Source organism: Gymnogyps californianus, chromosome 5, assembly GCF_018139145.2.
Source record: "Gymnogyps californianus isolate 813 chromosome 5, ASM1813914v2, whole genome shotgun sequence".
NCBI classification, from domain to species: domain Eukaryota; kingdom Metazoa; phylum Chordata; class Aves; order Accipitriformes; family Cathartidae; genus Gymnogyps; species Gymnogyps californianus.
In genome coordinates, this window is record NC_059475.1 from 28,828,304 (window position 1) to 28,854,882 (window position 26,579).

At 38.4% G+C, this 26,579-nt stretch overlaps 1 protein-coding gene across 2 annotated transcripts in view; it reads right to left on the minus strand.

Annotated features, from left to right (window-relative positions):
• The window catches only part of INO80 (INO80 complex ATPase subunit), a 65,586-nt gene that overhangs the window by 18,313 nt on the left and 20,694 nt on the right, over window positions 1–26,579 (minus strand). For both annotated transcript variants that reach the window (XM_050896774.1, XM_050896773.1), the window contains exons 13-26: window positions 26,486–26,566; window positions 25,187–25,282; window positions 22,569–22,628; window positions 21,808–21,950; window positions 20,651–20,735; window positions 19,997–20,114; window positions 18,892–18,977; window positions 17,730–17,897; window positions 17,148–17,281; window positions 16,269–16,336; window positions 14,698–14,791; window positions 13,376–13,553; window positions 7,100–7,240; window positions 1,899–2,124 (exon numbers count right to left, since the gene is read on the minus strand). In XM_050896774.1, coding sequence (XP_050752731.1) covers window positions 1,899–2,124; window positions 7,100–7,240; window positions 13,376–13,553; window positions 14,698–14,791; window positions 16,269–16,336; window positions 17,148–17,281; window positions 17,730–17,897; window positions 18,892–18,977; window positions 19,997–20,114; window positions 20,651–20,735; window positions 21,808–21,950; window positions 22,569–22,628; window positions 25,187–25,282; window positions 26,486–26,566 — 1,678 coding nt within the window. The remainder of the gene's footprint in view (window positions 1–1,898; window positions 2,125–7,099; window positions 7,241–13,375; window positions 13,554–14,697; window positions 14,792–16,268; window positions 16,337–17,147; window positions 17,282–17,729; window positions 17,898–18,891; window positions 18,978–19,996; window positions 20,115–20,650; window positions 20,736–21,807; window positions 21,951–22,568; window positions 22,629–25,186; window positions 25,283–26,485; window positions 26,567–26,579) is intronic.

Below are 26,579 nucleotides of genomic sequence, written 5' to 3' on the forward strand. Positions count from 1 at the left end.
GGAGCTAGCTGGCTCTCACAGTAAACAGCCAGTGAGGCCTGTGCTTTTTATCGATGCTAAAAGGACTCAGACACTTCCTGCCATTTAATCCAGGACCATTTTTCTTTCAAAGAACAGGAAAAGCCTCAAGAGATTCCCACAGTGATCGCAGCTGAGCCTGCTGCCAGGGTACTGGGAATGCCGAGTCTGGGAGAGGATAGATCAGGGTTAGGAGAGAGAGGTATACCCTTTTCTTCTTGTCACCTATTTACCACAGACCTTCACACCTACTGTTCCATTTGACACTTGCTAGACTTCAGCCTTGTAAATGGCTCCTTCAGCACATCAGTCACTTTCTGTAATGCACTGTGCCTGCTCCTGCATGTATAAACACAGTTGTCCTGTTGTGGTATGTGCCCTCTCCTCCTAGAATAAGTTTAGGTTTGAATGCTACTTTCCACCTAATTAAAACAGCTGTACAAAACTACTTTTTTTTAATCCACTTTTAGCTCCAACACCTCCTAAATTAAGCCAGCTTTACATAACACACTGATCCCAACCACCTTCTCAACCGAATTCTTTGTTGTGCTTTGACAACAATTTGCCTAACCTTGCACCTATTCACTCACTCCTGTAAGCTTCTTGTATCCCATCTTTATTCCTCTACAAATTTTTGCTGATGACAAAGTCATCAGCTTACAATGGAAATCTTGTCAAGAGAATGCAGCCCCCTCTCTATCCTACATCGGCTACTTTTCTTCATTTCTCTATCCATGCCTTCTACTTCAATTAATCCCTTCACTATTTCCCTCCTTTCTGCTACAGTGATTCATTTTCTGTTTCCAAATAATTGATAAAACAATTCAATGAATTCCTGAAGAAACTATAAAATCATCAACTGTCATTGAGCATTAATCTAGTGCAAGCTCATGAAAAATGATTTCTCCATTACATAGATACAAACGTGCACGTGCTTCAAATGACTCCAAGTACTTATGAGGTATCTTCTTAAACCAGACTGTAGCAAGAAAAAGGCCATTTTCCTTTTACTGTACTAACTTCCCCTGCCAAACATCCTTGACCCAAAAGGGTCTGGGAATAACTTAGCATCTGGCAGTGTAAGCTGTTTTTCCTCTTGGCTATCTCTCAGATCTCTAGTACTTTCTGCAGAACTCTGCTCACTGGCCAGGACCATCATCTGACAGCTAGAGTGTGTCCAGCCCGTGAAAAGTCACTGCAGTATTGGCAATCAAATTCTAGCAAATCTTGGATTACTTCAGTCTAATTCTAGGAAAAAAGTTCATTTACTTTACTAGTACACTGGTACCTTTTTCCCACTTTACCAGGAAATATGAATAAGTCTTCTTTATTTCAGTTGAAACTCAGTAAATCCCTCATGCCTTGTTTTCCAGGCCAGTTTCCTCTGAACTTGGTCCCCAAACCTGTCCTTCTCATGGTAGACTGCTACAAGTAATGTTTATCCTTTCACTAGGAAGGCCAACAAAAGATCTCTTAGGTCAATACGAAGGTCTTCCAATACACTAGGAGGCAAGGTATGACACTTACTTTTCCTGCAATCTTCCTATCTCCAACCTCAAAATAGTATTTGGTTGTGAGAGTAGACTTTAGTAAGCAAATCCATCTCTTTACAGTCATTTGAAAGGCTGACATGCTAAGAGAGATTTGTAAGCATTAGAAAAGTTTGTATTAGACTTGTTCACTATCCATTGACAGCTTTACTCCAGACAGAGAATATGAAATCACAGTGTATTTTAAGATACCAGGGTTAACTTTCACTCAGGAGGAAAAATAAACACACAACCACCCCCTCAAAAAGCCCATAATCAAGCATAATTACCACTGAAGAGCAGATATCCTTATTTATCTCATCTCTGTTCCATGACAACCTCCAAACTTACCTGGTATCCTGATAAAAGACCAGCCGTTCTGAGGCCTGATCCCTAACAGCCCTCCTGGATACTCTGGGAAGAACTGGGAGCATTGCTTCATCCAGTCAGCTGCTAGCTCAGGGGCTCCATTGAGTACACACTGCTTTGCTTCAAGACTTCCTCCTTCCTTTAGTGCCCTGCGCTCATATTCTGCACTTCGGTCATTGCAGTAGAACTCCAGTGGCACAGCTGTTACCTACAAGTAAAATAATAATCAATATTCTCGTTCAGATTTTCCCTCATCCCCAAATCCCCAGTTCAGGTACCTTCCACAGGATCAAATTTTAAAAGTCAAATCGTTACTGACATGTACAAATGGAAAACAATCTTAGGCTGGGCTTAAAATAAGCAAAGATGCAACATCTCTCCACACCACAAAAAAAAGTCCTATGAACGACCAGGCACGGACTACTTGCCTTTTGATAAACAATGCCTTGTGCCAACTGTTACACAAATGATAGCAAAGCTGAGAGTAGAAGAATAAAATCCTTCCTGTGCCTCTCATTTTACCTAATTTCTTTTTTTTATTTTTATTTTTGCCCTTTACAATCAAGTATTTACTTAGCAGAGATGAGATTTACATATCATCCTTAACAGAAATTCAGGTGATAATTTAAAATTAGGAAAATACATAAATTAGAAAGGGAAAAAAAATGAACAGGAAAACAGCCCTGTTTTGGAACAGCACATTTCTTGGGCTTGACAGCTGATTTGAACAGAAGTGGGCCACAGAAACAGTGCAAGTGAGCACAGGGTGATCTTTTTCTTCTAGCCGTTCTATGAATCCCTTGCCCTATTACCTGCTTCAGTATATACAACCCAGCTGGACAAACCAGTGTTGCAAACACAGGAACTCTGATTTCATGCTGTGTGAGCTATTCTGCAATGGCTCCATCACTTTAACTCCCCCTGCTCTGCCCCATCCACCCAAATCTGTACAGAGACTGGAAGGTCCACGTTAGCCAAACAGCTGTATGCCAATGGCTGTAAGGTCCTTGAGTAAAGAGTCTGTTCCAGCAGACAAGGCTGTCCTTTGCACAATCAACACCTTTCTCTTATCTTTCCCCTACCAGGCTAAGGGACAACTTCAAGATACTGCAGTAATAAAAAACAAAAGCGGAACTGAGCCATGGTACATACCAGGACAGCCTACTCTGCTGGGTTTTTCTTCAAATACTTGACCAAGAGTTAAATCATATGACCCAAAGCACATACAACAACACCACTTTCACGCAAATATATACACAACAATTCACTATCTAGCACAAGAATCTTTCCAATAAAATGCAGATCACCAACTTCTTTCTGTCTTTTCTGAATATAAGTCTGTTTTGGGCCAACATTCTGGGGTGTTTACAAAAGCTATTTATAACAAAGTTTACAGAAGAAAGCTAGCAGAAACTTTCACATACTATCTAGAGACTTAATAACGTGTTGTAAACTCACATAAAAATGAAACTAAAATTTAATATTAGACAATTAACCTTACAGTATGGGCTTATAACAGAGAAAAGTTACAAATTTGCAATGCTTTGTAGGTTTCTTCAGCAATATAGGAAACAAATTTATCATTACTTTAGAAGTCATTGTTGCTTTTATTTCAGAAGTACAATTAAAAAAAATCATCCATGTAAATTCATGTAAGTTAAAAACATTGTCATGAATCCTAACAGTGTGCAAAACGACATTACCTACGGGACTATGAAATCAAACTTGTGAAAGTTTTCACATTTTAAAAAAGGAAGCAGAGCTGCGTAGGAAGAAACAGTACGGGAGTCTAAGTTTTGATGGTCAACAGTAAGCAGCGGAGTTTCTGCAGAATTGAGTAGGGGTGGGAATTAGTGTGATAACTGGACAATTGAAACATTAAACACAGTAAAAGAACTATCTCTGTATTGCAGATTAAAAGCTTTTATGTATGCAAAGGGGTTTTAATTTGTTGTTCCAGCTTACTATAGTGTGACATAATTAACTGCTACATACTGAGAATAATACATATATAACATTGTATCATGCAAATATTTTAATGGCTTAACTAAAATGATAAGCAATAAAATAGTTTAAATATCACCAATTTTAAATATTGCACTTTAGAATTGTAAGGTGAAGGGAGCAACCCATACCTCAGGATAGACTGCCTGATATCTTAGATGCTGGCTGCACCTCTCTGAACATTTACCAGCTAACTCAAAGTAAAAAGGTATTAAGCAAGATCTTCTGGGTGGAAGCCTGTGGTCCACTCCTGTTTTACAGGAGCTCTTCTCATAGGAATAAATTCATCTCACAGAGACTTCTCTTCGCAAGGGCCAAACAATTGTTTAAACAGATTCATGAGCACAATTATAGTACATGTTGTAATAGAAACAAAAAAAGCATATAAAATCTTAGCAATAATGGTAAAGCCATTGTTTTGCAAGATGCCAAGAGCTATTTTTAAACCGGACTGGCTTAGGGGTCTATACACACAGCCACATGAAACACTGCAAAGTGAAAGGGACTGTGTTAAGACTTTGTACACATTTCCACTACTTAAAAGATACTGTTAGAGTTGATGCTGTCTTGTACTGCCACCTGCAGTCAAAGCATAGGACTGACTTCTGTGGGAGAGGGCAAAACCTCTCAATTCAAAATGCAAGCAAGTCTTGTTGCCTGAACACTGATGTACACTGCAAACAACGGTACAGACTTAGGTTGTTTAAGGGATGCTATTAACCACCACATTTCAGTTCATATTTCTACACTGGATAGATCGGAATAAATACTCTTTCAAGAACAGACAACTTGTCATATCTATTTCCAGGACACCTCTAGGACAGGCAGCCACTACACACAAAACAGAGCAGACTAATTTCTGACACAGAAACGTGGCTTATCTACTGAAATCAATATGGAGATTCATACACTAGGATTTTTAAAAGAAAAATAAAGTCACATCATAAAATTCTACAAGCTACATTTCAGTAATACCTCACCTAAAGGAAGAGCTAGTAGGAGACAATCTTGAGACATATGCGTGTCTCAGTGCAATTTTTACATTAACAAGAACAAATCTTCCCATGTAGGAAGTAAGCCTGTGTAACACTGACTGACATCTGAGGACATAAGGCTATCTTTACTGTCAGCTCCACACTTTTTTAAATGCATACATACACTTCTAGGGTAGAGCTCTGCATCTTTTACATGGCCTTACAAGAAAAACCAACACATTTCTGCAACAGATTAAAAAAAAAAATCTTCCATTCAAGCTTGTTCATGCTCTTCCTCTCTCCTTTTTGTCATGGCGCAGTTTTTTAGGTTTTTTTCCAGGTCTGTTTTTGTGGTTTTACTCGTAACAAAAGGTAGGGTAGTCTTTAGTACCAAACCCTCCTATGTCAACAAGTTTTTGTCAAACTGATGGAATGTAACAGTCATGGTTCAGAAATACATCCAAAAAATATAGTGATAGGGATATATGAATGCATTGCCACTTTAAATTCAATAACTTAGTTTAGTTAGGGTAACTGTAAAATGCTTCCTCCATGCAAAATTAACCTTTCAGATGCTGTGAGATGCCCAAAACCACTTCTCACTACAATACCTCTGACACACTGGGATCTACTGAACTGCTAAACTAAACCAAACAATATTACTCTAAACCAAATTAATCAGCTTCTTAATGAATACAAGAATACAAGATCCATCCTCCAAGTTACTTTTTTCTGTGATTGAGGCCTGTCTGTACTCAGGAAAATTGCCTGCATAGAAAGAAAACTACAACACTAAAGCCCACCCCCCCCCCCCGCTACATAAACATACGCTCCCATTTCTATCATTCGCTCCATTAACTTCCCAAAATTCATCACAGGTCAAACAACAACAGAAGGCTATCGTTTCTGAGAACATATGTGCTCTTTCTGCTGTTTCAGGTCTTCTACACTCCTGCCAAAAGTTTCTAACAAGCGTAAAATTAAGTCTTTGTATTCCTAGAAACAAAAAGCCATGCCTCCACTTAATCATTTTTATACACCAGCCAAGCCAAAACAAGCAACTTGTATTCACTAGAATGTATGTCGGATATCTCTCCTCGTGTTTCCCTTCCCCTTCTTATGTAGCCTTCTGAGCTCCTCTCCTCCCTTCCTAATGTATAGGAAGTATTCAACATATTCATCTGCAATGCAAATTTAAGTACAAAGGGCAACAAATCAAAGGAATCTGAAGGAGAAGTGGTTTTCACAATTTACTCTGAATAACTGCTTGTTCTTGAACCAGGTAATATGTTGTGACTGGGGGTTGATATGTGACTGAGAATTCATTTGGATTCCTGGCCCCTAGAGCTGCAGGCACAGATGAATTCAGCTCGAGGAGCAGCACACAGGCGATAAGCAGTCTTACTTGCCATCCTCCCTTCTCCAGATGCCAATGTAAAATTGCACATGCAGTCCCATTTGATCAAGCCTACAGCAATAACATCAACAGTAACTAAAGAATATAGCATCTGGATAGCCTGCTAATGTAAGTACATTTTGTCCAGCTTTGTCAAGATCCAACAACATGGAACGAAAACAATAGCCACAGACTTATGAAGGTCTCTTGTGTCAACCCAGGAAGCTTCAGCTAAAGTAATTTCAAAATTCAGTTAATAGTTGATGGACAATCCCAAGCAGTACCACTTAATATCCAAAAGATTTAGAAAATGTCAACTCGAGTAATCCTTATATACTGCAATTTGGTGTTTCCTTTTTGGAGCGTAAGCTGACGCAATGAGAGAAAATGAACATCCTTTTCAATAAAGCATTGCTCTTCAGCCCCCTTTTGTCATCAGAGTTAACCAATCAACCCATTCTGTTCATATCATACCTACATCTCCCCCTTCGATTACTGGGGAATAATCTACTTGACAATCTCTTCTGTAATTTTACTGCTTTTAGTACTAGGAGAGAAAGTGAAATCTACGTATCTCAGAATAACTCCTGTTGGGTGCATCTTACAACTTTCCTTTTCCCTTCAGTACACATTACAGTCACTTCCCCTATGAAAAAACCCACTATTGAATACTGTAGCAAAAGGATATCCTCACAACAGTTTTACCCAACCAAAAGAAACTAATAGATCATCCTGTTCCTAAGACACAATTCTAACAAGATTTAAAACACAATAGAAAACACATGATTTACAACTAAACTTGGACTTACCCGTGGACTGGCTATGCACAGGAAGGACGGCAGCTCAGTCACCTGGCAGCACCGTACACATGAGGTAGCTGATCTCCTTCGATGTATGACATGATCTGAATAGCCAGTAACTGCTTTACAGTGGCTACTGAACACAAGGTTCTGAAAACAAAATTAAGAAGTTACTATGTCTATAAACAAAAACTCCCCTTAAATCTTGTAACTACCCATGAGAAAGACTGACAAAAGACATTAACCAAATATTTCTCTTTGAAAAACGAAACTCTGCACATCTTCTGCAGTGACAACGTACAGGATCTTTTGTGTTATTATCAGAACATTCAGCTCCTGAAATGGTTGAAATCAGAATAGCTCGTATCAATACTTGCCTTTACACTCAGTTGGAACCAAAAACAAGTCTTTCCTTCTTTGAACCTTTTGACCTTAGCTTTTATAATGAAGGAAGTATGGGAATATTCTAGTAGGTCGGACCCTCAAGCTGTTTTCTAGCTACTCCTTTATCTATTCTGAAGCATGGGTAAAATGAAATTTGGCAGAGAAAAAAATTAAGACTCTAAATGAGACTGGACTGGTATCTTTGGACTTTCATCTTTTCCAACCTTTTCTTCCCTTCCTGTGAAAAATGGCTCTGAATTTTATCCTGAAGACTTTCAAGGTGCTAGCATGATTACTCACACACATGAACACACCCATGTATAAAACCTGGAATTTGCCACAAGTGTATCAATGTCCTTTTGATAGAGAAAAATATACCGACTCAACTGGGGGCACTGAAATGACACTGTAGTTTAAAGAAAGGAGAGCTCTTTGAAGATGCTCAACTCTACACAGAAAAATAACAGAAAAGAAAACTAAATTTTCTTTGCTTGCACCAGTTATTATATTTCCTTTTTGTCCTGGTTTCGGCTGGGACAGAGTTGACTTTCTTTTTAGTGGCTGGTACAGTGCTGTGTTTTGGATTTAGTGTGAGAATGATGTTGATAACACGCTGATGTTTTAGTTGTTGCTAAGTAGTGCTTATCTTAAGTCAAGGACTTTTCAGTTTCCCATGCTCTGCCAGCAAGCAGGTGTGCAAGAAGCTGAGAGGGAGCAGAGCTGGGGCAGCTGACCTGAACTAGCCAAAGGGGTATTCCATACCATGGAACGTCATGCCCAGTATATAAACAGGGGGGAGTTGGCCGGGAGGGGCGGATCGCGGCTCGGGAACTAACTGGGCATCGGTCAGCGGGTGGTGAGCAATTGCATTGTGCATCACTGGTTTTTTTCCTTCCCCCCCCCCTTCCTTTTTTTGTTGCATTCCTTTTCATTACTATTATTATTATATTTCATTATTACTATTGTTAGTATTATATTTTACTTTAGTTATTAAACTGTTCTTATCTCAACCCACGAGTTTTACTTTTTTTTTTCCTTTGCTTTCCTCCTCCTCACCCCACTGGGAGGGGGAGGGGGAAACGGCTGCGTGGTGCTGAGTTGCTGGCTGGGGTTAAACCACAACACTTTTTTTATTGTAAATATCTGCATCAAACAATGAAATAAACTGCTTATAGATTAAGCCATTTTTGCTACTTAGTTTTTATTCTGACACTTCTATATTCATAGTAACCAATTGTTATTGTTATGTATAATTGTTTCCCACAGTATGCAGAGCATTATTCTGCATGCTATAGGAAACAAGCGACAATTTTAGAAACATTAAGAGGTATACCTGTCACTGCCATAGATCACAGGATGTGCCCTCCTGACAATTCTAGCAGTTCACTTAAGTAAAATGTAAACAGTATCTAAAGCTTTGGCATTGTTCTGCCCCAGTTCCTAATGCACTAAAATCAACTGCATGCTACTTTTACTTTACAGAGCCTCCCAATTTTCTAAAATCCCAGTGTCTGAAGTCCTAAACATCAGGGTACATGACAGAAGCAGACACCTTGTATATCATGTCGTACACTGGGTATACGCATTCCTATATACGTCAAAAAATGCTAGGAAACATCCACAGCAGTAGTCTATTATGGATCATGCATTCTAGGCCCTTTCTGTTTCCAGATGTAGATGCACTGGGCAAGATGCAGATGGCTAGCACATATATTTTGGAACCTGCTGACAAGGGAGAAAAATAGTCTTACTGTACATACGTGCTAGCAACACCTAAGAAATACAATTAGTCAATCCTAGCACGTAAGTGGGTCTTTCAGCTGCTACCTGTGTGACTCGTGGTCTGGAGCTGGCAAAAATAAGGTTCATACTCTCTGACTGAACATCTGCTCCTCTGTATAAAAGGTGAGAGCAGAAAGAGCTGACAATAGCCTTTCACTGACACTCAGCAGGGCTAAAAAGCACAGGTCGAAGCTTGGGCCACACTGGATAATGTGAAGTGATCCCAAAAACAGACTCTTACTCAGCTGGCAATTCTTTATCAGTAACGCTGGCTTAAGCAACAACTGCTTCACATGTTCACTCCTGTCCCCGCAGAGCCTCTTCTTGTTGGCCTAGCTGTATGTACTCATTAAGATGCTGATCAAGATGAAAACAAACCCTTGCCCCTTCACTCCAAGTTAGTTTTGTGATCTGTTTCACCACCTGGTAAAACAGGCTGTGTGCTGAAACAGCAGAGTGGGAAATGCAAGGCTGGGAGTACATGGCTGTGGACAACAGATGTGAATGCTGGCTTACTCATCTGAAGACCAGAAACAGTAGCAACAAAGCACCAGCATGCTGCTGAAAAGGGGGAGTCCCTTCCCATGACGTATTTGTGCCACTTCTTGTGCTAGTTTTATCAGCTGTCATACCCCTCCAGAAGCCTATTTAGCTACACATCTAATCAAAGAACAAATTCAACAGCCATGAAAATAGAAAGTTTTCTGCAGTGGGCTCACACAGGGATGTGACAGTGCAAGCCCACATCAGCAGAGGCAGGATTCAGCAGCAGGGAGTAAAGAAAGGACAGCAACAGTCAGAGGGGAAGAGTGACTTCCCTCTCAGCAACAGCAGGCTACTAGGCAGACTCAGAACAACTGCTTTAGCTCAAAGTCCCTCTCTTCCCCAGCCCTGGCCCACACACTGGGTGTACAGCTGATGTTACGAAGAGGAATCAGCATTGCATGCAGTCACAAGAGCTTTCCAGTAAGTCTTACGACAGCAAGCATTGGCATACTGACTGTGGCCCTGGTCATTAGAGAGGTTTGGTAACTTTATTTCCTGGAAAGTGAGAATACAAGAAGTGGATAGAGAGGAAGCTAACAAACTGTAATTCCAAACCTATGCAAGTTTGTTATTTAATTCTCTTTTGGAAGACAATATCAAAGAGCCATCAAAGATGGCTTTAGTCCAATTAGAAGTACCCGGGAAGAAACATAAAGGAAAACTTCCAAGAAGGTATCCAAAATAAGAGAAAAATATTATTTTTGTATAGACGCAGTATTAGAAGTAGGTCTTCTCGACCAGCATTAATCTGGTTTTCAGCGCCATGCTTCCCGTGTACAGATTATGAGCAGGTCCAATAAGAAACATCCCTCTCTGAATTCCCTGACATACGCAGCCCTTAAATATTCATGAACAGAGCAGACACCAGATATAACAGGGACAGCAGAAACCAGCTTCCCATCAGTCACATACATGGAAAAGACTGGGTAAGGTTACAGAACTGAACACAGCCACAGCTCTGAAATGGATCATATACCTTAGTACAACAAAGCCAAGAACCGAAGAGGCTGATTGTTAAAAAATAAGAATGTATACATCTACTGCAACCATGCAATCCAAAGTATGTGTTGAAAGAGGCTTTTCTATATTGCAAACAGAGCTGCACATAAATATGGGTGATTGCTACCAGCATCTTAAGGTCATTAACACTCCTAATTTTTTTATAGAAAGACAATTAGGAAAGCAAAGGAGAGAAGAGTTCATCTCAACAGACCAGATTTTATATTAATTTAAATCAATGTATACAAATTAATACACATGTTGTGGAGGTGCTGAGTAAGGGGAATGAAGAGACCTCACACTGCAAGGGATTTCTGTGTTTACATGAAGAAACTCATACTATCTTTAGACAGATGTTACCTCAATTTCAGAAAGATCCATTAAAAATAAATGTGTTTTTTTGTCTACTGACTTATTTTCATATTTTGTCTCTTAAATCGGAAATGCTGATCTGAGCAGTTAAGAAAAGCCTTTCCAGATTTATGCCATTTCCTTTTTCCTCTCTTTCTCCCCCTCCTCACTCCCTGCATGTTACTATCTTATTAAGCCCTAGAGGAAGCCTCGGGGAATTTTACGTTGAAAGTTTCTCAAATTTGGGCTAAGATTAAAAAAAAGTGAATTAATTTTCACTCACAATGATGCATGCTGCTAAAAGACAGGCATGTAAAGGGCAGGTTGTTTTTCAACTCTCCCTTTGGTTTTGCGGCTTTTTTTTTTTTTTTTTTTTTAAGATGTTCTATATGTAAGCTGTACAAACAAAATTCTGCAAACATAGCTTATTTTAAAGTGACTTCAGGTGGTAATTTGTCTAACACGCAGGTTAGAAAACAGTTCTAAATCTGTCATAACTGTATGGCTAAACTTCCTTCAGATTTACTGCGGTTATCACAAATGCGCTGTATTGCACACACTGATGAACTCTGCTCCTCAGCTGGCTGTTTTCTATGTAAAAGGTACTAGTTACACCCGTCACTAGTTACACACAGTCACAGCACTGGGACCCCCTGAGACACAAGTAATGACTTCCTCAAAGAACAGAAGCTATTTGGAGAAACCAAATTATGTTTAAGTCTTGCCAGGTTGCGGTACAGGTAGGTCTGTAGCCTATCCAAATGCTTTACATTTCATTATTAATATTAAAACCTACATGTGCATATTCCACATCTCATATTTAATATCTATAATGTTAACTCACCTTCTGTTCTTTAAGAAAATATAACAACTTTCATTTTAATATTTATACACACTAACCCAAAGGCTATGTAAAGATCTGGATTGTCTTTCTACAAATGTAAAAATGAATGCTACCGTCTGTAAGTGCATACAACTTCTCATACCATCTTCTACTCCTTTACCGCTAGGCTGCAACATTTACAATACCACACAAGTTTTCCTTAACCATATCAATGAGAGGACAGAGCTACAGTATAGTTTCAGACATAAGCATTACACAATCAGTATACAAACAGCTGAATGTAATCTCAAAAAAACTAACTGAAAGCAAATCCATATAGCGTAGACATTTTATCAAGCTAGACACGGAAACACAGAATATTTAAACACCAGCACAGCCAGAGTTAACTGGCATACACACTCAGTTGGCTTGCTCTTTGTTTGATAACTAGGACAACTCATTTTGTTGGCTTTGCTGTTAACACTGCAAAACATGACACCAAGTCCAAAGTTGGTTTCCTACTGCTTATGCGTCTTCAATTTCAACTTCCTCTACATGCTATTCAATTGAATTCTGGCTATCTCCTTTCCCCTTCCAGACTCATGACCAGAAGCAATATTCCCTAGAGAAATTTGGCACGATCTCACTGTTTCAGAAAAGATCTTTTTACTGCATATCTGCTAACTGTCCTAGATGCTTTCCTGATTCTATGCTAGCACTTTTGTGAACTTACTTCCCAGTGAAACGAATCAATGGAGCTATAACCTAACTCAGGAAATCAACAGCAATTTAGTCATAAAAAGACAAAACCTTCACACACATCCCAGGCAAAAGATTAGAGAAAATGACCTTGCATTACACAGTAAGATGAACACATTTGGAGTCTACCAGACAGCAGCAGAAGCAAATTTCAGAGTAGAAAGACACCATTGACAATACTTGTCCACCAACTCTGAAACACTGCTAGGCTGAAGTCTCTGCTTTCCCCAGTTGCTACAACAATGTATTGAATTTGATAAGAAAAGAGTTAATTTCAGTCAGAAAACAAGCATCTTACAAGTAGAAAAACATTACAAAACTCAAACTTACATGTAGAATCTATCCCTGACAAATCCTGAGTCTAGTTCTGTTGCTCCAGTAATTTTTTAAGACTTCTAATTCAACTGATTTATTTTTTATATCAAGGTTTGAAACGTATCACCACATGGCAGGAAGACAGCAGTTAAACTATTTTTCTGTTCAGCACTCTGAACTTTATTAACTATATCTAATACAGCTGATAATAAAGTCATCCTGTTTCCAAGTTTGTTTTCCTCTGTTTTATAAGGACAGAAGGGTTTTCATCATTTCTCACTCATGAGGATTTGCTAGCGTCTCCACATCATAGAGATTCTGCTTACCTGCAGCAAAGTGCAGCTGTGCAAGTTAGGGAAAGACAGCGGGAAATCTACGTCAAGCAAGAAATCCCTGTTCCTCAGAAAATGTGTCCCCTGCTGTTTCTCCCCTTCTGTCTCCGTCCAGGAGCGCATGTGATGGAGCCTGTAGGATGCTTTCAGAGACAGGAAAAGAGCTAACCATCTGAAACAAAACACAGTAGATACATTTATTCACTGCTTTGTGAAAGAAAGGCTTGAGTACATTTACAACATAACTCTATTTGACACAAATGTTTTTTCAGAATTTCATGCTTACAGTATCCTGACTTAAAGGAAATAATTTTTGCTATCTTGCATCTTCCAATTATGTTACTCTTATTTCAATTTTTTTAAGGTGGCTTAACCGAACCTAAGAGATTAAATCAGAATACACTTTGAAGCACTTTGTTTAAAAGGGTCGAGCCCGAGTTAGCCACTACTACTTAAAACTGCACTCTGACTTCTCCGTAAATTGCTCCATATATAAATTATTCATAACAACCTGCATAATGAATGCAGAATTTATCACAAAGATCATTCAGATAGATCAAGAGAAATTTGTCTTATGTTACTGAAACACAGACAAGAAACAGTAGTCCAAAATAATCACAACAATAAAAGAATATTACACTTACAAACCCCTAAGCAAAACACCTTTATTTATTAATAAAGACTTGCTTTTAATCTCAAATTTCTTACAGTCACTATCTAACTTCAATCAGAGTACTGTCCATTGCAGAGTACACTATAACTTAAACAGGTCACCTACCTTTCCAAGATAATACAGTTCACAATGCTAAAAATCTATTATCCTAAGCCTATACCTTGGAATTCCATTCCATATTAAAAACAGGGCACGTGGAAAGTAGACAATATGGCTCGGAGCTGAAGAACAACTATCACAGCACAAGCTTATTCCACGTGTGTTAAAACGTATGCTCAACTGCAATTGGTAAGCATTGCAATAAACTGGCCTTCAGAAGTCTGGATTTTGTGCTTGATAATGCCAGGAACCTACAGCGTGATCCTAAGCAAACTCTTCTGTTGCCCTTCGACCATCTTGTGTATTTACAATGTCAAATCTTTGCAACAGAGGTTTTCTTTTGACAGAGGCATAAAAATTGCCTTGCATAATGGTGTCCTATACCTGGAGGAACACTCTAGAAGTTGCTATAATATTAGATAACAATAGACAAATGATAGTATTAGGAAGCATAGAAAATGCAGGTTTACAGAGAGATGCCTCTAACATCATCTGTACTTTTCCTATAATTATGAAAAGAGAGAAAAAAAAAAGTTGTCCTCACCTGGCTAAATGTCCCTGATTCATGAGGTTTGCCATTTCTGCTGGAGAGACATCAATAAACCGGAGGAAAGAAAAACAGCTTTCTTCATTTATGCCTATGTCACAGAAATACTGAAGTTAGGCCAACACATTTCACAGACACTCTAGCTGAAAACAATAAATTTGTTTCATCAATTCAAGATACACATTCTCTGACATATGACAAATCTAGGTGAATAGACAGGAGATCCTAATTTAACCTAGATCTTTTAGAAATACTGAAAATTTAATCTGAATTTCTGCTGTTGCCTGACTCCAAGTTCCAGTTCATTTTCCAGTCTGGGCAAGAGAAGGGCAGTTACCAAGACAAATACGTTCTAGGCCAGAAAACCATGCAGCCAGTAAGGACATTGATTTCGCCTACTAAGAATCAATAGGCAGCATGCATGTTTGCGAATCCAAACACGTATCTGCCAGACAGCTGACCAGAACACGCATACCTCAGGATGCCTGCCAAACATGCTCCCTCTCACCCAGCCAGTCAGTCAAACGGGTGACTCCTACAGGAGATCTAGGAACTGGTAGGGAAATGTGAGTATGGGGATAAGGATGCAACAGATATGGTGAGGATGATGGATACACTGCAGTGAGGGGTAGGGAGCAGGAGAGGTATGTTCCACTGTTAATGAAGCAAGCCTTTCAGGCCCACCCATGTGCACTGTGTATCCCCAATACCATTCATATCTTTTTATTTTTTAACTTCTGCACAAAAATTATATTCCCAAAATTATTTTCCTTTTATGGTATGCCAAAAAGGGTCCCCAACAAAAAGCCTATTATGAATACCAAACCAGAGACCAGAATAATCAGCAAGACACATGGAAATTAGTTACAGACAAGTGCAGACTCCTGTAGCTGCATCTGGTTCTTCTTAATTGAAAAGTGTTTTGCATAGCTGAACAGGTCTATGCTAACAGATTTCAGCATAGTAATGCAGCCAGTCTCTCTCTTGCTTTCTTCTCCCAAAATTTTTCCCACCCCAGCAGCTGAGCAATCTAGCTAGCTCTTTTTAGCAAAAAAAATTCAATCATCTATAATAATAAATTGTATTTGTCAATATAAGCAGCTTATGTGGGTTTTTTGCTCATTGATTAGATCCTGGGTCACTTGTATCTCATCTACTTTTTACTTGAAAGAGAAGTTGGCAGTTTAACATACAATACAGAGTGTACTGAAATGAATCCAAGATTTCTCTGAATTGAATTTGTGGAAAATTCACATTAGACTAAAAAGGCAGCATTAATTCCTTGAAGTAAGTTGAAACAAGACAGTAGGAATGGAACAAGAGACTGTAGTAGGATTAAGCAGTGACTAAATAACAAGTTGTCCATAGATTATTCATCCAACTGCTTCCATCCTTTCCTCATTGAGCAAATGAAGTATATGTACAAGTACAAATTCTAACAAATTCTAATCAGATTACCTCAGAGGACTAACTGATCTGGCCTTTCAGTCCTTCCCCCTGAATAAGACATATTACAACATCACATGCAAGAGTGCAATCCAACTTGCTTCCCAGGACTGTAAACCTACCCTTCCTATGGAAGAGAGAATGCTGGATGTGGTCTGGTGCAAATGGCGAAAGTAAAACCCGTAACCACCTGAAAACGAAAGCAACAAAACCAAATAAAATCACTAAGAAGGTGTTAACACATACAATGTTCAATCACACACAATCAGCAGAAAATGCAGAGTAACATTCAGTTCTTCGTTGTAAGTATTTCAGCATTCTGGATATCTGGAATTGCATGGCAGTAAGAGAAAGGCATCATCAGTCCACATGCACTACTGTTAATTTGACACCGAGACACACCATTGTTCTGGAATTGTATTTTATGCCGTAGAACAGTTAGTCTCATCTTCAAACATGGCTTTCTCATCTGCCCTGAGCACTTCTCGTAACTGAATGCAAACAAAATTAATCAGGAATTGCCACAGTCGGAGAAAACAGCAAACTGCACTTGGGCAGCTTCTATTCATCCAAGGTAAGCATTAAAAGCTGTCAAGGCACTAGTAGATGCTCACAATATACCATGTCACAACAGGCAGATACTGATAGCTTCCTTAAACATGAAAACTCACTGAAGGGAAACCAGGGTTTTTGGGGTTTTTTTTAAGAATTCTTTTAAAGCTTAATTCTATTACACATCATCAGCAACAACTCTAAATTCCTCTTCCTGACTGTCTTATTCAATGAAAGGGATATTTGATGATCAGGATTCCACCAAGAAAGAGCATCAGATATCAGATACTTAACAGCTGAATGAATGAAAGAAAACTAGGAATGCATCACTTGGCCAATGTCATTTAAGTACCTCAGGTAAGGGAGTTAATTAGCACTTACAAAGCTAAAATAAGTCTAAGTAATAATACTAAATATGCTAAGCTGGAGAGGAAGTGGAGTAGGCTTGCCTGTCCTGTGAGTGGTTAAAGACCCTGATCTGTCCATGACGGTAGATGAACTTTGAAATCTGGTATGGCTTTAGGGAGATGTGAAATGGAGACCAAGTTTCTTGTCGCTCAAACAGCTCTGGGTGATTGCATACCTATAAGAAAGAGAGCATGTCAAACACTGGGAGTAATTAATTTAGCCTGATGCAGCATTTACATCCCAAATCAACTGCGACTATTGATCACTAAAACTTTAATATTGATTAGTATGTCACAGCTATTTTAGTATATCTACTCAAATTTCAATACTGCATCATCTGTTCCTATTCACATAACAGCTATTGCCTCTTCTTCCCAAGTGAATGATTTCCTTCACCAAACCATTTGGAACCAAACCAGTTAGCACATGCACGCACCATTTGGCTGAAGCTCTTATACCCCAACATCATGCTACACTGCATCAGAAACACAACCGAACTGCACGCAAATTTGCTTGCCTATGCCAGAAAATTTTTTTATATGGTGTTTTCTAGAAACAATATTTTAGTTCTGTGCTAATGAATGATTATACTTGTTTAAAATTATTATTCAAAATAGCCTTACCTTCCTGAATTGCATGACTAGATTCATGAGACTACTAGTGGTGGTCTGTGCTTGCTGAGTAGTGCCCATTGAGGACTGCAGGAGGTCATCAATAGAGATTTTGTTTTTCAGAGCTTGGTACAACAGTTTCTGTCGACTTGTCTGCTGGCAGTACATAAGAATTTCGATCTGCAAAATAGGAATGAAGATTTAGCCTTTTCTATCTCTGAAATGGAGGATGACCACATCAGTACACACAAAGCAGAGAGAAACATATCTTAAGGGAAACATAACTTTCTCAAAAAATACATATATAGGCAGTGCATTCATATCTGTGTTTCAGGATCCAACCTGGGAAGGACTTAACCGATAGGTGTTTTGGAAGGCTTAGGTAATGATGTAGGGGACAGACCTTTGAAAGTATGTGAGCACCACTAAGTAAACAGATAAATTCTTAAGAAGCTCTGAAAACATCACATCTGCAGCTGATCAGCTTAAAATTTGACCTCAATTCTACTATCTTACTGTTAAAATGTTACCCATTTAGAGCCATCTTAAACAGGTGTCAGGAGCCCATGATAACGACAGGTGCATCACATAACAACAGTGCCTGTGAGAAGATCTAGTTTTGAAATTAATAAGCACATCAGAACAAAGCAGATGTCTCTTAGCCAGTGGTCCCAAAACCTGGGGACATGTTGACCACAAGATCATCCAGTATTGCTAACATCCACATGAAATTAAGAGACTAACAAGACAGCAGAGTATGACGTCACTACGCATTTCTTGCTCTTTACAACCAAGCAAAAAGAATCCTAAATCCACATTAAATCCTTCACAAAGGCCATTGGAGATGTTTATCACCCAATCATTGTTGTATCAATCTCCTTCACTTCAATTAGTGATATTTCTGTCAACTTAATCAGGCTTAAAGATTTTTTATTTGTAACTGTTAACAAAATGTTTTCCCTAGAAGAAAAGTTTATTAATTAGGGGTTCTTCAGTTACATTCACATCTAATGAGATCACTGGGACGCAGTGCCAGAAACCGAAGGTCCGTGAAAGGTCTACAATCAAGTTTCAGGAATGCAGACTGACAAACAAGTTTGCAAAAACCAGATTAGAGAACAGAGCTATGACAATAAAGTCGAAATACTCATTCCAGATAAATACTTTTTCTCACCTTATCTGACAGCTCATTTTCCACATCCTTCTTGATTCTTCTCAACATGAAAGGCTTCAGGATCATGTGCAAGCGGGATAGCTGGTCTGAAATACAAGGAATGGGGAAGAAGGAACAATTACTTCAAAGAAGAAAACTATACAGTGTTCTACTACAAATTAAGTTCCTTACTGCTCAGCCATTTCCCCCCATATGAGTTCTTACAGCACAAAGTTGGCATTTCTGTTGATTTTTCTTTTTTTAAATTAGTGCTAAGCTACACTGTTTAACTTATGAATCTAAAGATATGCTTCAAAGAATGAACTTCTGCAGCATTTTGTGTGTTCTATATTCCTCTGGGCTGAACAATATGGGCTTAAATTTATCACTCACTATTAGCGAAGGAGAAAGTTTCAGATGAGACATTGCTAATTCATGAAAAGACATCATTACAGTTTTAAGTCTCGCCCCCCAAAATTATAGCATCACAAGAACAGGGCATACTGCATTGACAGATAACTGCAGTCTTTACAGTAACCTGTAAAAACAAAGTTCTGGGTATCCCAGAACTCTTAAAGCCTTTACTTTTGTGACAAGTTCCAACTGTGCTGTGTTCTACTCCAATTACAAATCAGCTATTTTACCTAACTAGACTTTTCCACGTAATTATCCCCTAAAATTTACTGTGAAAATTTTTATATTTTTTCAAGAATTGTTATGCTTCTCTTCTGGAGCTCAAAAGGTGTTTAGTGCTTTGTGTCATAATTTTTATGTCTACAGCTTGTAACACACTCAGATCTCCAAGATTCTGTGCTCTGTAGAAACCTACAAATATTTAACATATTTGTTATCCTGTGTTTGGGAAGGAGGAGGACTGGAGACAAGTAGAAAAATCAGTATTTTCACATGTTTTTCTACTCACTACACATGCTACATTACAGTCAGAAACACAAACCTTGACATAAACTATGGACAATAATCCATAACATTCCAATCCCATTATGCACCCTCTGCTTTAGATGACATTTCTCATACAAAAAATGAGAGATAAAAGTTTATCCATTAGTAGCTGGAAAAGGCAACAGATTTTTAATATAATACTACTGCAGTTACACACTGCACTCACTCTCATCAATGGCAGATTTGTTCTCTGCATGGCTCTCTATGTCCTTAGAAAACCACTCATTGAACTCTTCATGGGAATCAAACAGCGTTGGCATGATAAAATGCAGCAGGGCCCACAGCTAAAAGGAGAGGAGAAAACAGCAGATCAGCAAAAGTCACCCTACTGTGGACAAAGTAATTGGGAATCCCAAACCCTTGCAGCTCTTTAAGAGCAAAGAGATGATGAGATATGGCAAAACTAAACAAAACCCCAGTCATATCCTCTTCCCGCCCCCCCCACCACCGACAAATGCCAGATATATCAACTTAACAAAACACCATTAGACAGCGGTGAGAAACACAGCACAATGATTTCAGCCAACAGAAGGAAAAGCCACAAGAATTAGATTTCATCCTGTAATCTAGGTATTACTAACCATCAGGTATCTTCAGTTTTATTATTTTTATTTGAATGCGTGGCACATGACAAAATTGACAAATTTGCAAAATTTGTCAATCAGCCCTCCCAGAGCTGATTCCATGTTTGTTTGCCAGTGGTTTGCTACAAGCACGATCCCACAACCACACAAATACACCAGGTTTCTCAACTGTTCACATATATTTAGTACATATTCTTGTTATAAAGAAAACTCCACTCTTGCGAGCTCCCAAATACCTCAGCCATCGTGTTCTGGATTGGGGTCCCAGTCAACAACAATCTGTTTCGACACTGGAACTGTAGTAGGATCTTCCAACGAACACTGATGAATAAAATTAAGAAAAATCATTAAAACTGTTTTTTGTAGAAGGATATGAAACATAAGGTATTTTAAGACCAATTGCTTCCAGTGACCTTCTCAAATGATTTTTGGAGGTCACTGGGTAAAACTATCACAGCTACTCCCCAGTCTTTCAAAAGACAATTACAGGAAGAAGTAGCCTTTTACAAATTACCAAGAAACACACATAATTTATTTTGTTTTTCTAAGTATCTTTTTACTCATTTTTAATACAAATGCTTGGATACTAATAAAATCTTGTGATCAGAATAATTAACTCCCCAAAAGAAACAGTTATTATGAATCAGAATGTCATGTATTTTTCAGACTTTACAACACTAAGCATATGGGCTCCTGTGGCAGGAGTGCTGAGCTATACGTTACAATCCTCTTAGAGGGGCAGTTTCCAAAGAATGCTGGAGACAGACCTCGGTCAGAATGAGTCTGCATCTAAAGCAGTCTTCAACTTACTGTGTACAGTGGCAACTTGGACAAAGGTTATGGGAAAGCAATTACAGAACTAAAGATGGACAAATCCATTACTTGAAAACAAACAGAAAACTTTCTGGCACAGAGTCTTATGACAAAGATTGGGCTTTATTGCAGCCAACAGTATTCACAGGGTTCTGACCTTCATTCGTGTCTGGAAGTGCCACTGAAGAAGGAATCAAAATAATGCATTTAATGGAGCCAATGTAAGCAACACACGCTAAAGACTACAGACTGTTCACTAGGCAGAATTCTGTGAGTAGTCAGGAAAGGTGAACAGCATTTCACGCTGTTTTAACTGTCCTGTACTCCACACAAGTTTCTGCTCCACAATGACTTTTTAATTACATTTTACATATTTGGAGAAGGAAAATCTAAATGCAAAACACTAGTGGATCAATCCAGTGTCAGGGACTTACACAGATACTTAACTAGGTTAGACACTTAAAAGGTCTTATGTGTGTCAATTTTAACTTCTATCAATTTATGTAATCTTGATGTTTTCTTGATATTCCCTCAAGAGGTTGATACAGAGAGAAGATTTTGTTTCCAGTTAATTTATTACCTGGAGCTACTCTTGAGTGCTTGCGCTTCATCGAGCACCATATATTGCCACTTCACTCGCTGGAAATACTTCACATCCTGTACTACTAGCTGATAACTGGTAATCACCACGTGGAAAGGAGCATCCTGAGTATACAGTGTCTTCTATAACCACAAAATAAGAAACAAATGTCCACATAATGTAAACACATTGTGAAGAGTTCACTTGTGTATACCGTAATTTCAGACTTCTGTTTCACAATCTTTTCTCATTATTCCTGCATTTTTCCCCAGCTGATGTTTTTAATTAATTACAGCACGGTTATTCAACTAGTGGATCTGGACTTCAGCCCATTAGTCCCTGAACAATTTCAGATGCTTCTTAATGTGCCAGACAAGACCCAGGCATTGAACCCTACAAAATGCTGTTGTTAAATCAGGAACAATCTGACAGGCCTGCAGGGATGCTAGACTTGGGCATCCTGAGTTAGGTTACTCAAATAGAATAAACAGTCCTTGACACTGAAACTTCCTGCTTTATTTACAGAGGTCTAGTCTCTTCAACTGAACTCCATACTGCCCTGAATTGCCCTGTACTGTATTGCTCTCCAGCACAAAAGAAACCTTCTACCTCATTATCTTAATGAAAATGCTACTACAGGGATAAAGAAACAGAACTCTGTATCCACACATCGTTTAGCTTGGAGGCGTGTAACAACAGTTTCTGGTTTACTCTGCACAAATAACAAAGATGGTCAAAGCACATGGGCATGCCAGTATTACCTGACTCCAGAATTTCCTGATCACCTTTCTATCATGGGGATTTCCCCAATAAGGTAGCACCTGGAACAGTACAAAAGTAGAAAGACATTATTTTCAAATAAAGACATACCTGCTGTAGAATCTTACACTATGTATTCTACAAAATGAGAAAGACAGACCTCTTTCTCCAAAACAACAAAAAGGGAAATTATCTTTCTTAACACAGAGAAAAATCAGAAAGTACTTAAAAATACTTAGAAACAGAGCATTCCAGGCAAAGGTATCAAGCAACTTATGCTAGTACAAAGACTAGATCAAGCTATGCTGAGATCTCAAAATACCCAGTGACATACTACACCTTCTAGTCAGGTTTTTCTAAAAATTAAAAATGATACTTTGCTTATGGCAGAAAGTGGGCTGCCCTCAACTGCTACAGTTAACCCTACAGGACTAGTGGGCTCGTTCTCCTGTTTAACATTCCCCATTGTCCCGTTGGTTTTGTATTTCAGAACCGAAATCCCAAAAATCTGAGATAAAGGTAAAACATCTGGTCTGGACATATTTAATGTAAGAGTTTTAAAGAGTAAGCACTACTGCCAGAGAAATCTGTTAATCCACTTATAGCTCAGAATTTCATGGGTCCTATTACTCAGAACAGATCTTTTACAGTGTACTGAAACCAGTCACTGGTTGATAATACTGTACTGCCATCTTCTGCCTGATGAAAGGACTACACTCAACTAAGACAAAGTGAGGGATGCTGGTTTCTGAGGTTGTGAAAGGTCTTAAACATCTCCATCCTTCAACTGACAGGCTCCAAATTTCAAAGTGCCTTCAGATGAATACTTCCAACTGTTCTGAAATAAGGATGCTAGTAAAAAAAGCAGACTAACCAAAAAGTGATTTACCTTTTAGTTTACATATTCTGCCATGGACCTGAAGAAATTAATTCACTGTGATTTACTACAAGCATAATTGACTACACACTTCTGTATGATTAGAAGCAGGAACAAAACTGGTTGAAAAAGATTGATCAAAGTTGTAAACATGTGACAAACATAAGTTTAGAAAACTTATTTTTAAAACATATTCTGTTCCATGGATGAGGTAAACATTATTACGCAATACACCCAAAGAACAGCTATACAATGACAGAAACAGATTTTCTTTTTTAAGTCAAAAAAGGGAAAATTATCTTTTCACAAGCATCCTGATCGCATTTTTGAAACATTTTCTGTATTTCATTAATGAGAAGGAGAAAGCATAAACAGTTGCTTGCCTATTCTATACAATGAACTGATTAAAGGAAATAAGAGAAAGTAAGTAGGTAGAATGGCCAACTGCTTTAATGTTTTCAGAGTTTTTAATCAGGGCCCCTATTATTTTGGGCTATGCAAATACATAAATGGATTCTTTTTAGTTTTTTTTAAAGTAACTCTTCACTAACTTAAGCATTTCTATTTCTTCATCAGTTTCTTTGAAGTCTCAGTAATCCCCATTTATCCCAAAATAGAAGTCACTCGAATCATCCACTGTTGAACTATGTTCTAGCATCTGCAGAGCAAGCTATCTGGTAAAAGGTTAAGTCCTTTAATACTGCCCTACGCCAGATCAAGAAATCAAATACTACTTATAGTAATACTTCCAAGTCTTTTCCTCCACCTTATTAATTAGTCAAGACATTCAAACAATTAGCCTGGATGTTACTGGTATACTGGTTTCTTATAATTAGGTGTCTTTTACTGTTCTCTGTAAAAAAGAAAACCAGATGTTTAAAAAAAACTGATCAAGACCTCTTCGTATCAAAGGTTACTACGTTAACTCCTCAAATATTTAAACTATAATCTATTCCTCTTCGCAGATGTAACTGCAAGCTTCTGACAATTTTGCCTATCTTTAATTCTAAAATTTCAGCACTGCTTCAGCAGTACACATTTTTTTCAAATCTTCCTTTGCAACACTCCAATGTTTTCCACTGGGGAAGAGGTAAGCAGTCTGTTTTTCAGTAACTGATTGTTCCTTGCTTTCTACCTTACTATATTTTCACATTCACAATATACCTGAAGAACTTCATTTATTTTCTTCTAATCTTTTTGTTCTTATCTATTTGTGCCTCACTTCTCCCCTTTTTCTTGATTACTGGTTGTATGTCTATAGTTATTCTATATATTTTTCTGCAATAACAACTGCATTCTCTCTCCCTCTAATCTGTTTAGAGTTCAGTTTTGTTCACATACAATCTTCATCTTACTCAAATTGATACGAATGACTGAAAACACTGCTCTAACCCTAAAGACAGTATGTAAGACGGAAATATTATTCTTGTATCTGCTGCCACGCCCACACATTAGAACTGAACATCCACTCCCTGCCCCGCTTCAATTCCTCACTGAGGAGGTGTCTTTAAGCTGATGCAAAATGAAAGTCACATGATTCAAGAAAGAACATTTTTAAGCCCTAGATAATTGAATGATCCAGAAAAACCAGAATGATGGAGAAAAAAAAAAATCAGAATCAGGCCTATTACAGAGTTTCAAATTCCAAGGTAATTAGGCACCCAGATGTGGCAAAGAACTCAGGAGAACAAAACAGTTTGCTTTTGAGACAACAGAAAGAACTTTTTTGCACATGCTTATTACCTTAAACTTAGGTACAAATCTGGCAAACTCCTGGTGCCAGTTGTTAAGAGTAGAGGCAGGTGAAATTATTAAAAAAGGTCCCCAGATGTTCTCTCTCTGGAATACACACATTAAAAATAATAATTAAAAAAAAGACACTCACAAATTAATTGAGGGGAAGGGATACAGAGACAGTTTGATACAGCTTTACAACTACTAAATAACAGTGGCTACAAAAGAGAGGGAACTACATGCAACATCGCAAAACTTCCTCCCAGCAGAGCGGGGTGATACAGAATCAAATAGAGCAGATCTCATGTTTAACTAAGACTTATTTCATAACAGCAAAGTTGTTCCCAGAACAACCTCCTTTGTTTCTGAAAGTTGCCACCTTCACATTACTAACAGCCCCTGTCATTTTGGGGAGGAAAAAAACTTCAGGTGGCATTGGAAAGCTTTGCTCCATCACATCACATTAGAATGCCCTCTGGTGAATAACAAAGTTGATCCATTAGAGTATTGGTAGTTACAAGCTGGCCTGCATAAGGGAAAGCCAGAAAAAGTAAGAGCCCTGTGTAGGCTTCCAAAAATCTCAAGTTGCAGTGCAACAGGGCGACAAGCCTATCTGTTATCCCTTCCATACAGACAAGCTCAAGAGCCTTTGGCTCTGCACACCCTTCCAGTATTGTGGCTGATAGTGCCAGTGAACTGGTATCAAAAGGAACATAAACAAATGCACATAATTGTCATTTGGTCACTACTGTAACTAATTCTGCTCTCAGTATCACTTGGTTGATATCTCCTATTTAAGGCAAGTGACTGGATGCCAATCAAGACTTTTTTTTTTTTTTTTAAATAAAGATATCTATTTCTGCATGAAAAAGTAAGCTCCCGTTGCTTTTTCTGTTTTGTTTGTCTGCCCTGGCACAGAAGAATCACTATGCTTCCTAAAAAACCCCACTGAAATATGGAAATCCATGCTGATTGCCATGAAGCTCAGAATCTGGGCTTCATTTCTACAAGTCGTCCTGATTGGTAAAACTCAGCAAACCATGAAGTGTACAACTTGTTCTCTCATCAGGCTTTCACATTCAGTGCAAGTGAAAAGATCTTACTCTGAATAAATGAGAATTCTGTTTTTATTTATATAGACATACACACACCTCCACACCCACTTCAAAGGCTCTGCTGCTTTAAAACAAAGGGTAAAATGCCTTTTAAGACATTTAAGCTTTATAATCTAGAATTCATTTCCAACATGTGAAAAGTATGCATCTTCTATCAAGCATACTGACCAGGAACAAGCTATAATCCACCTACCTCAGCCAGATGTGCAAGGAGAGCAATACTTTGTACTGTTTTACCCAGACCCATTTCATCTGCCAGGATTCCATTGATGCCCTGCAAAAGACCC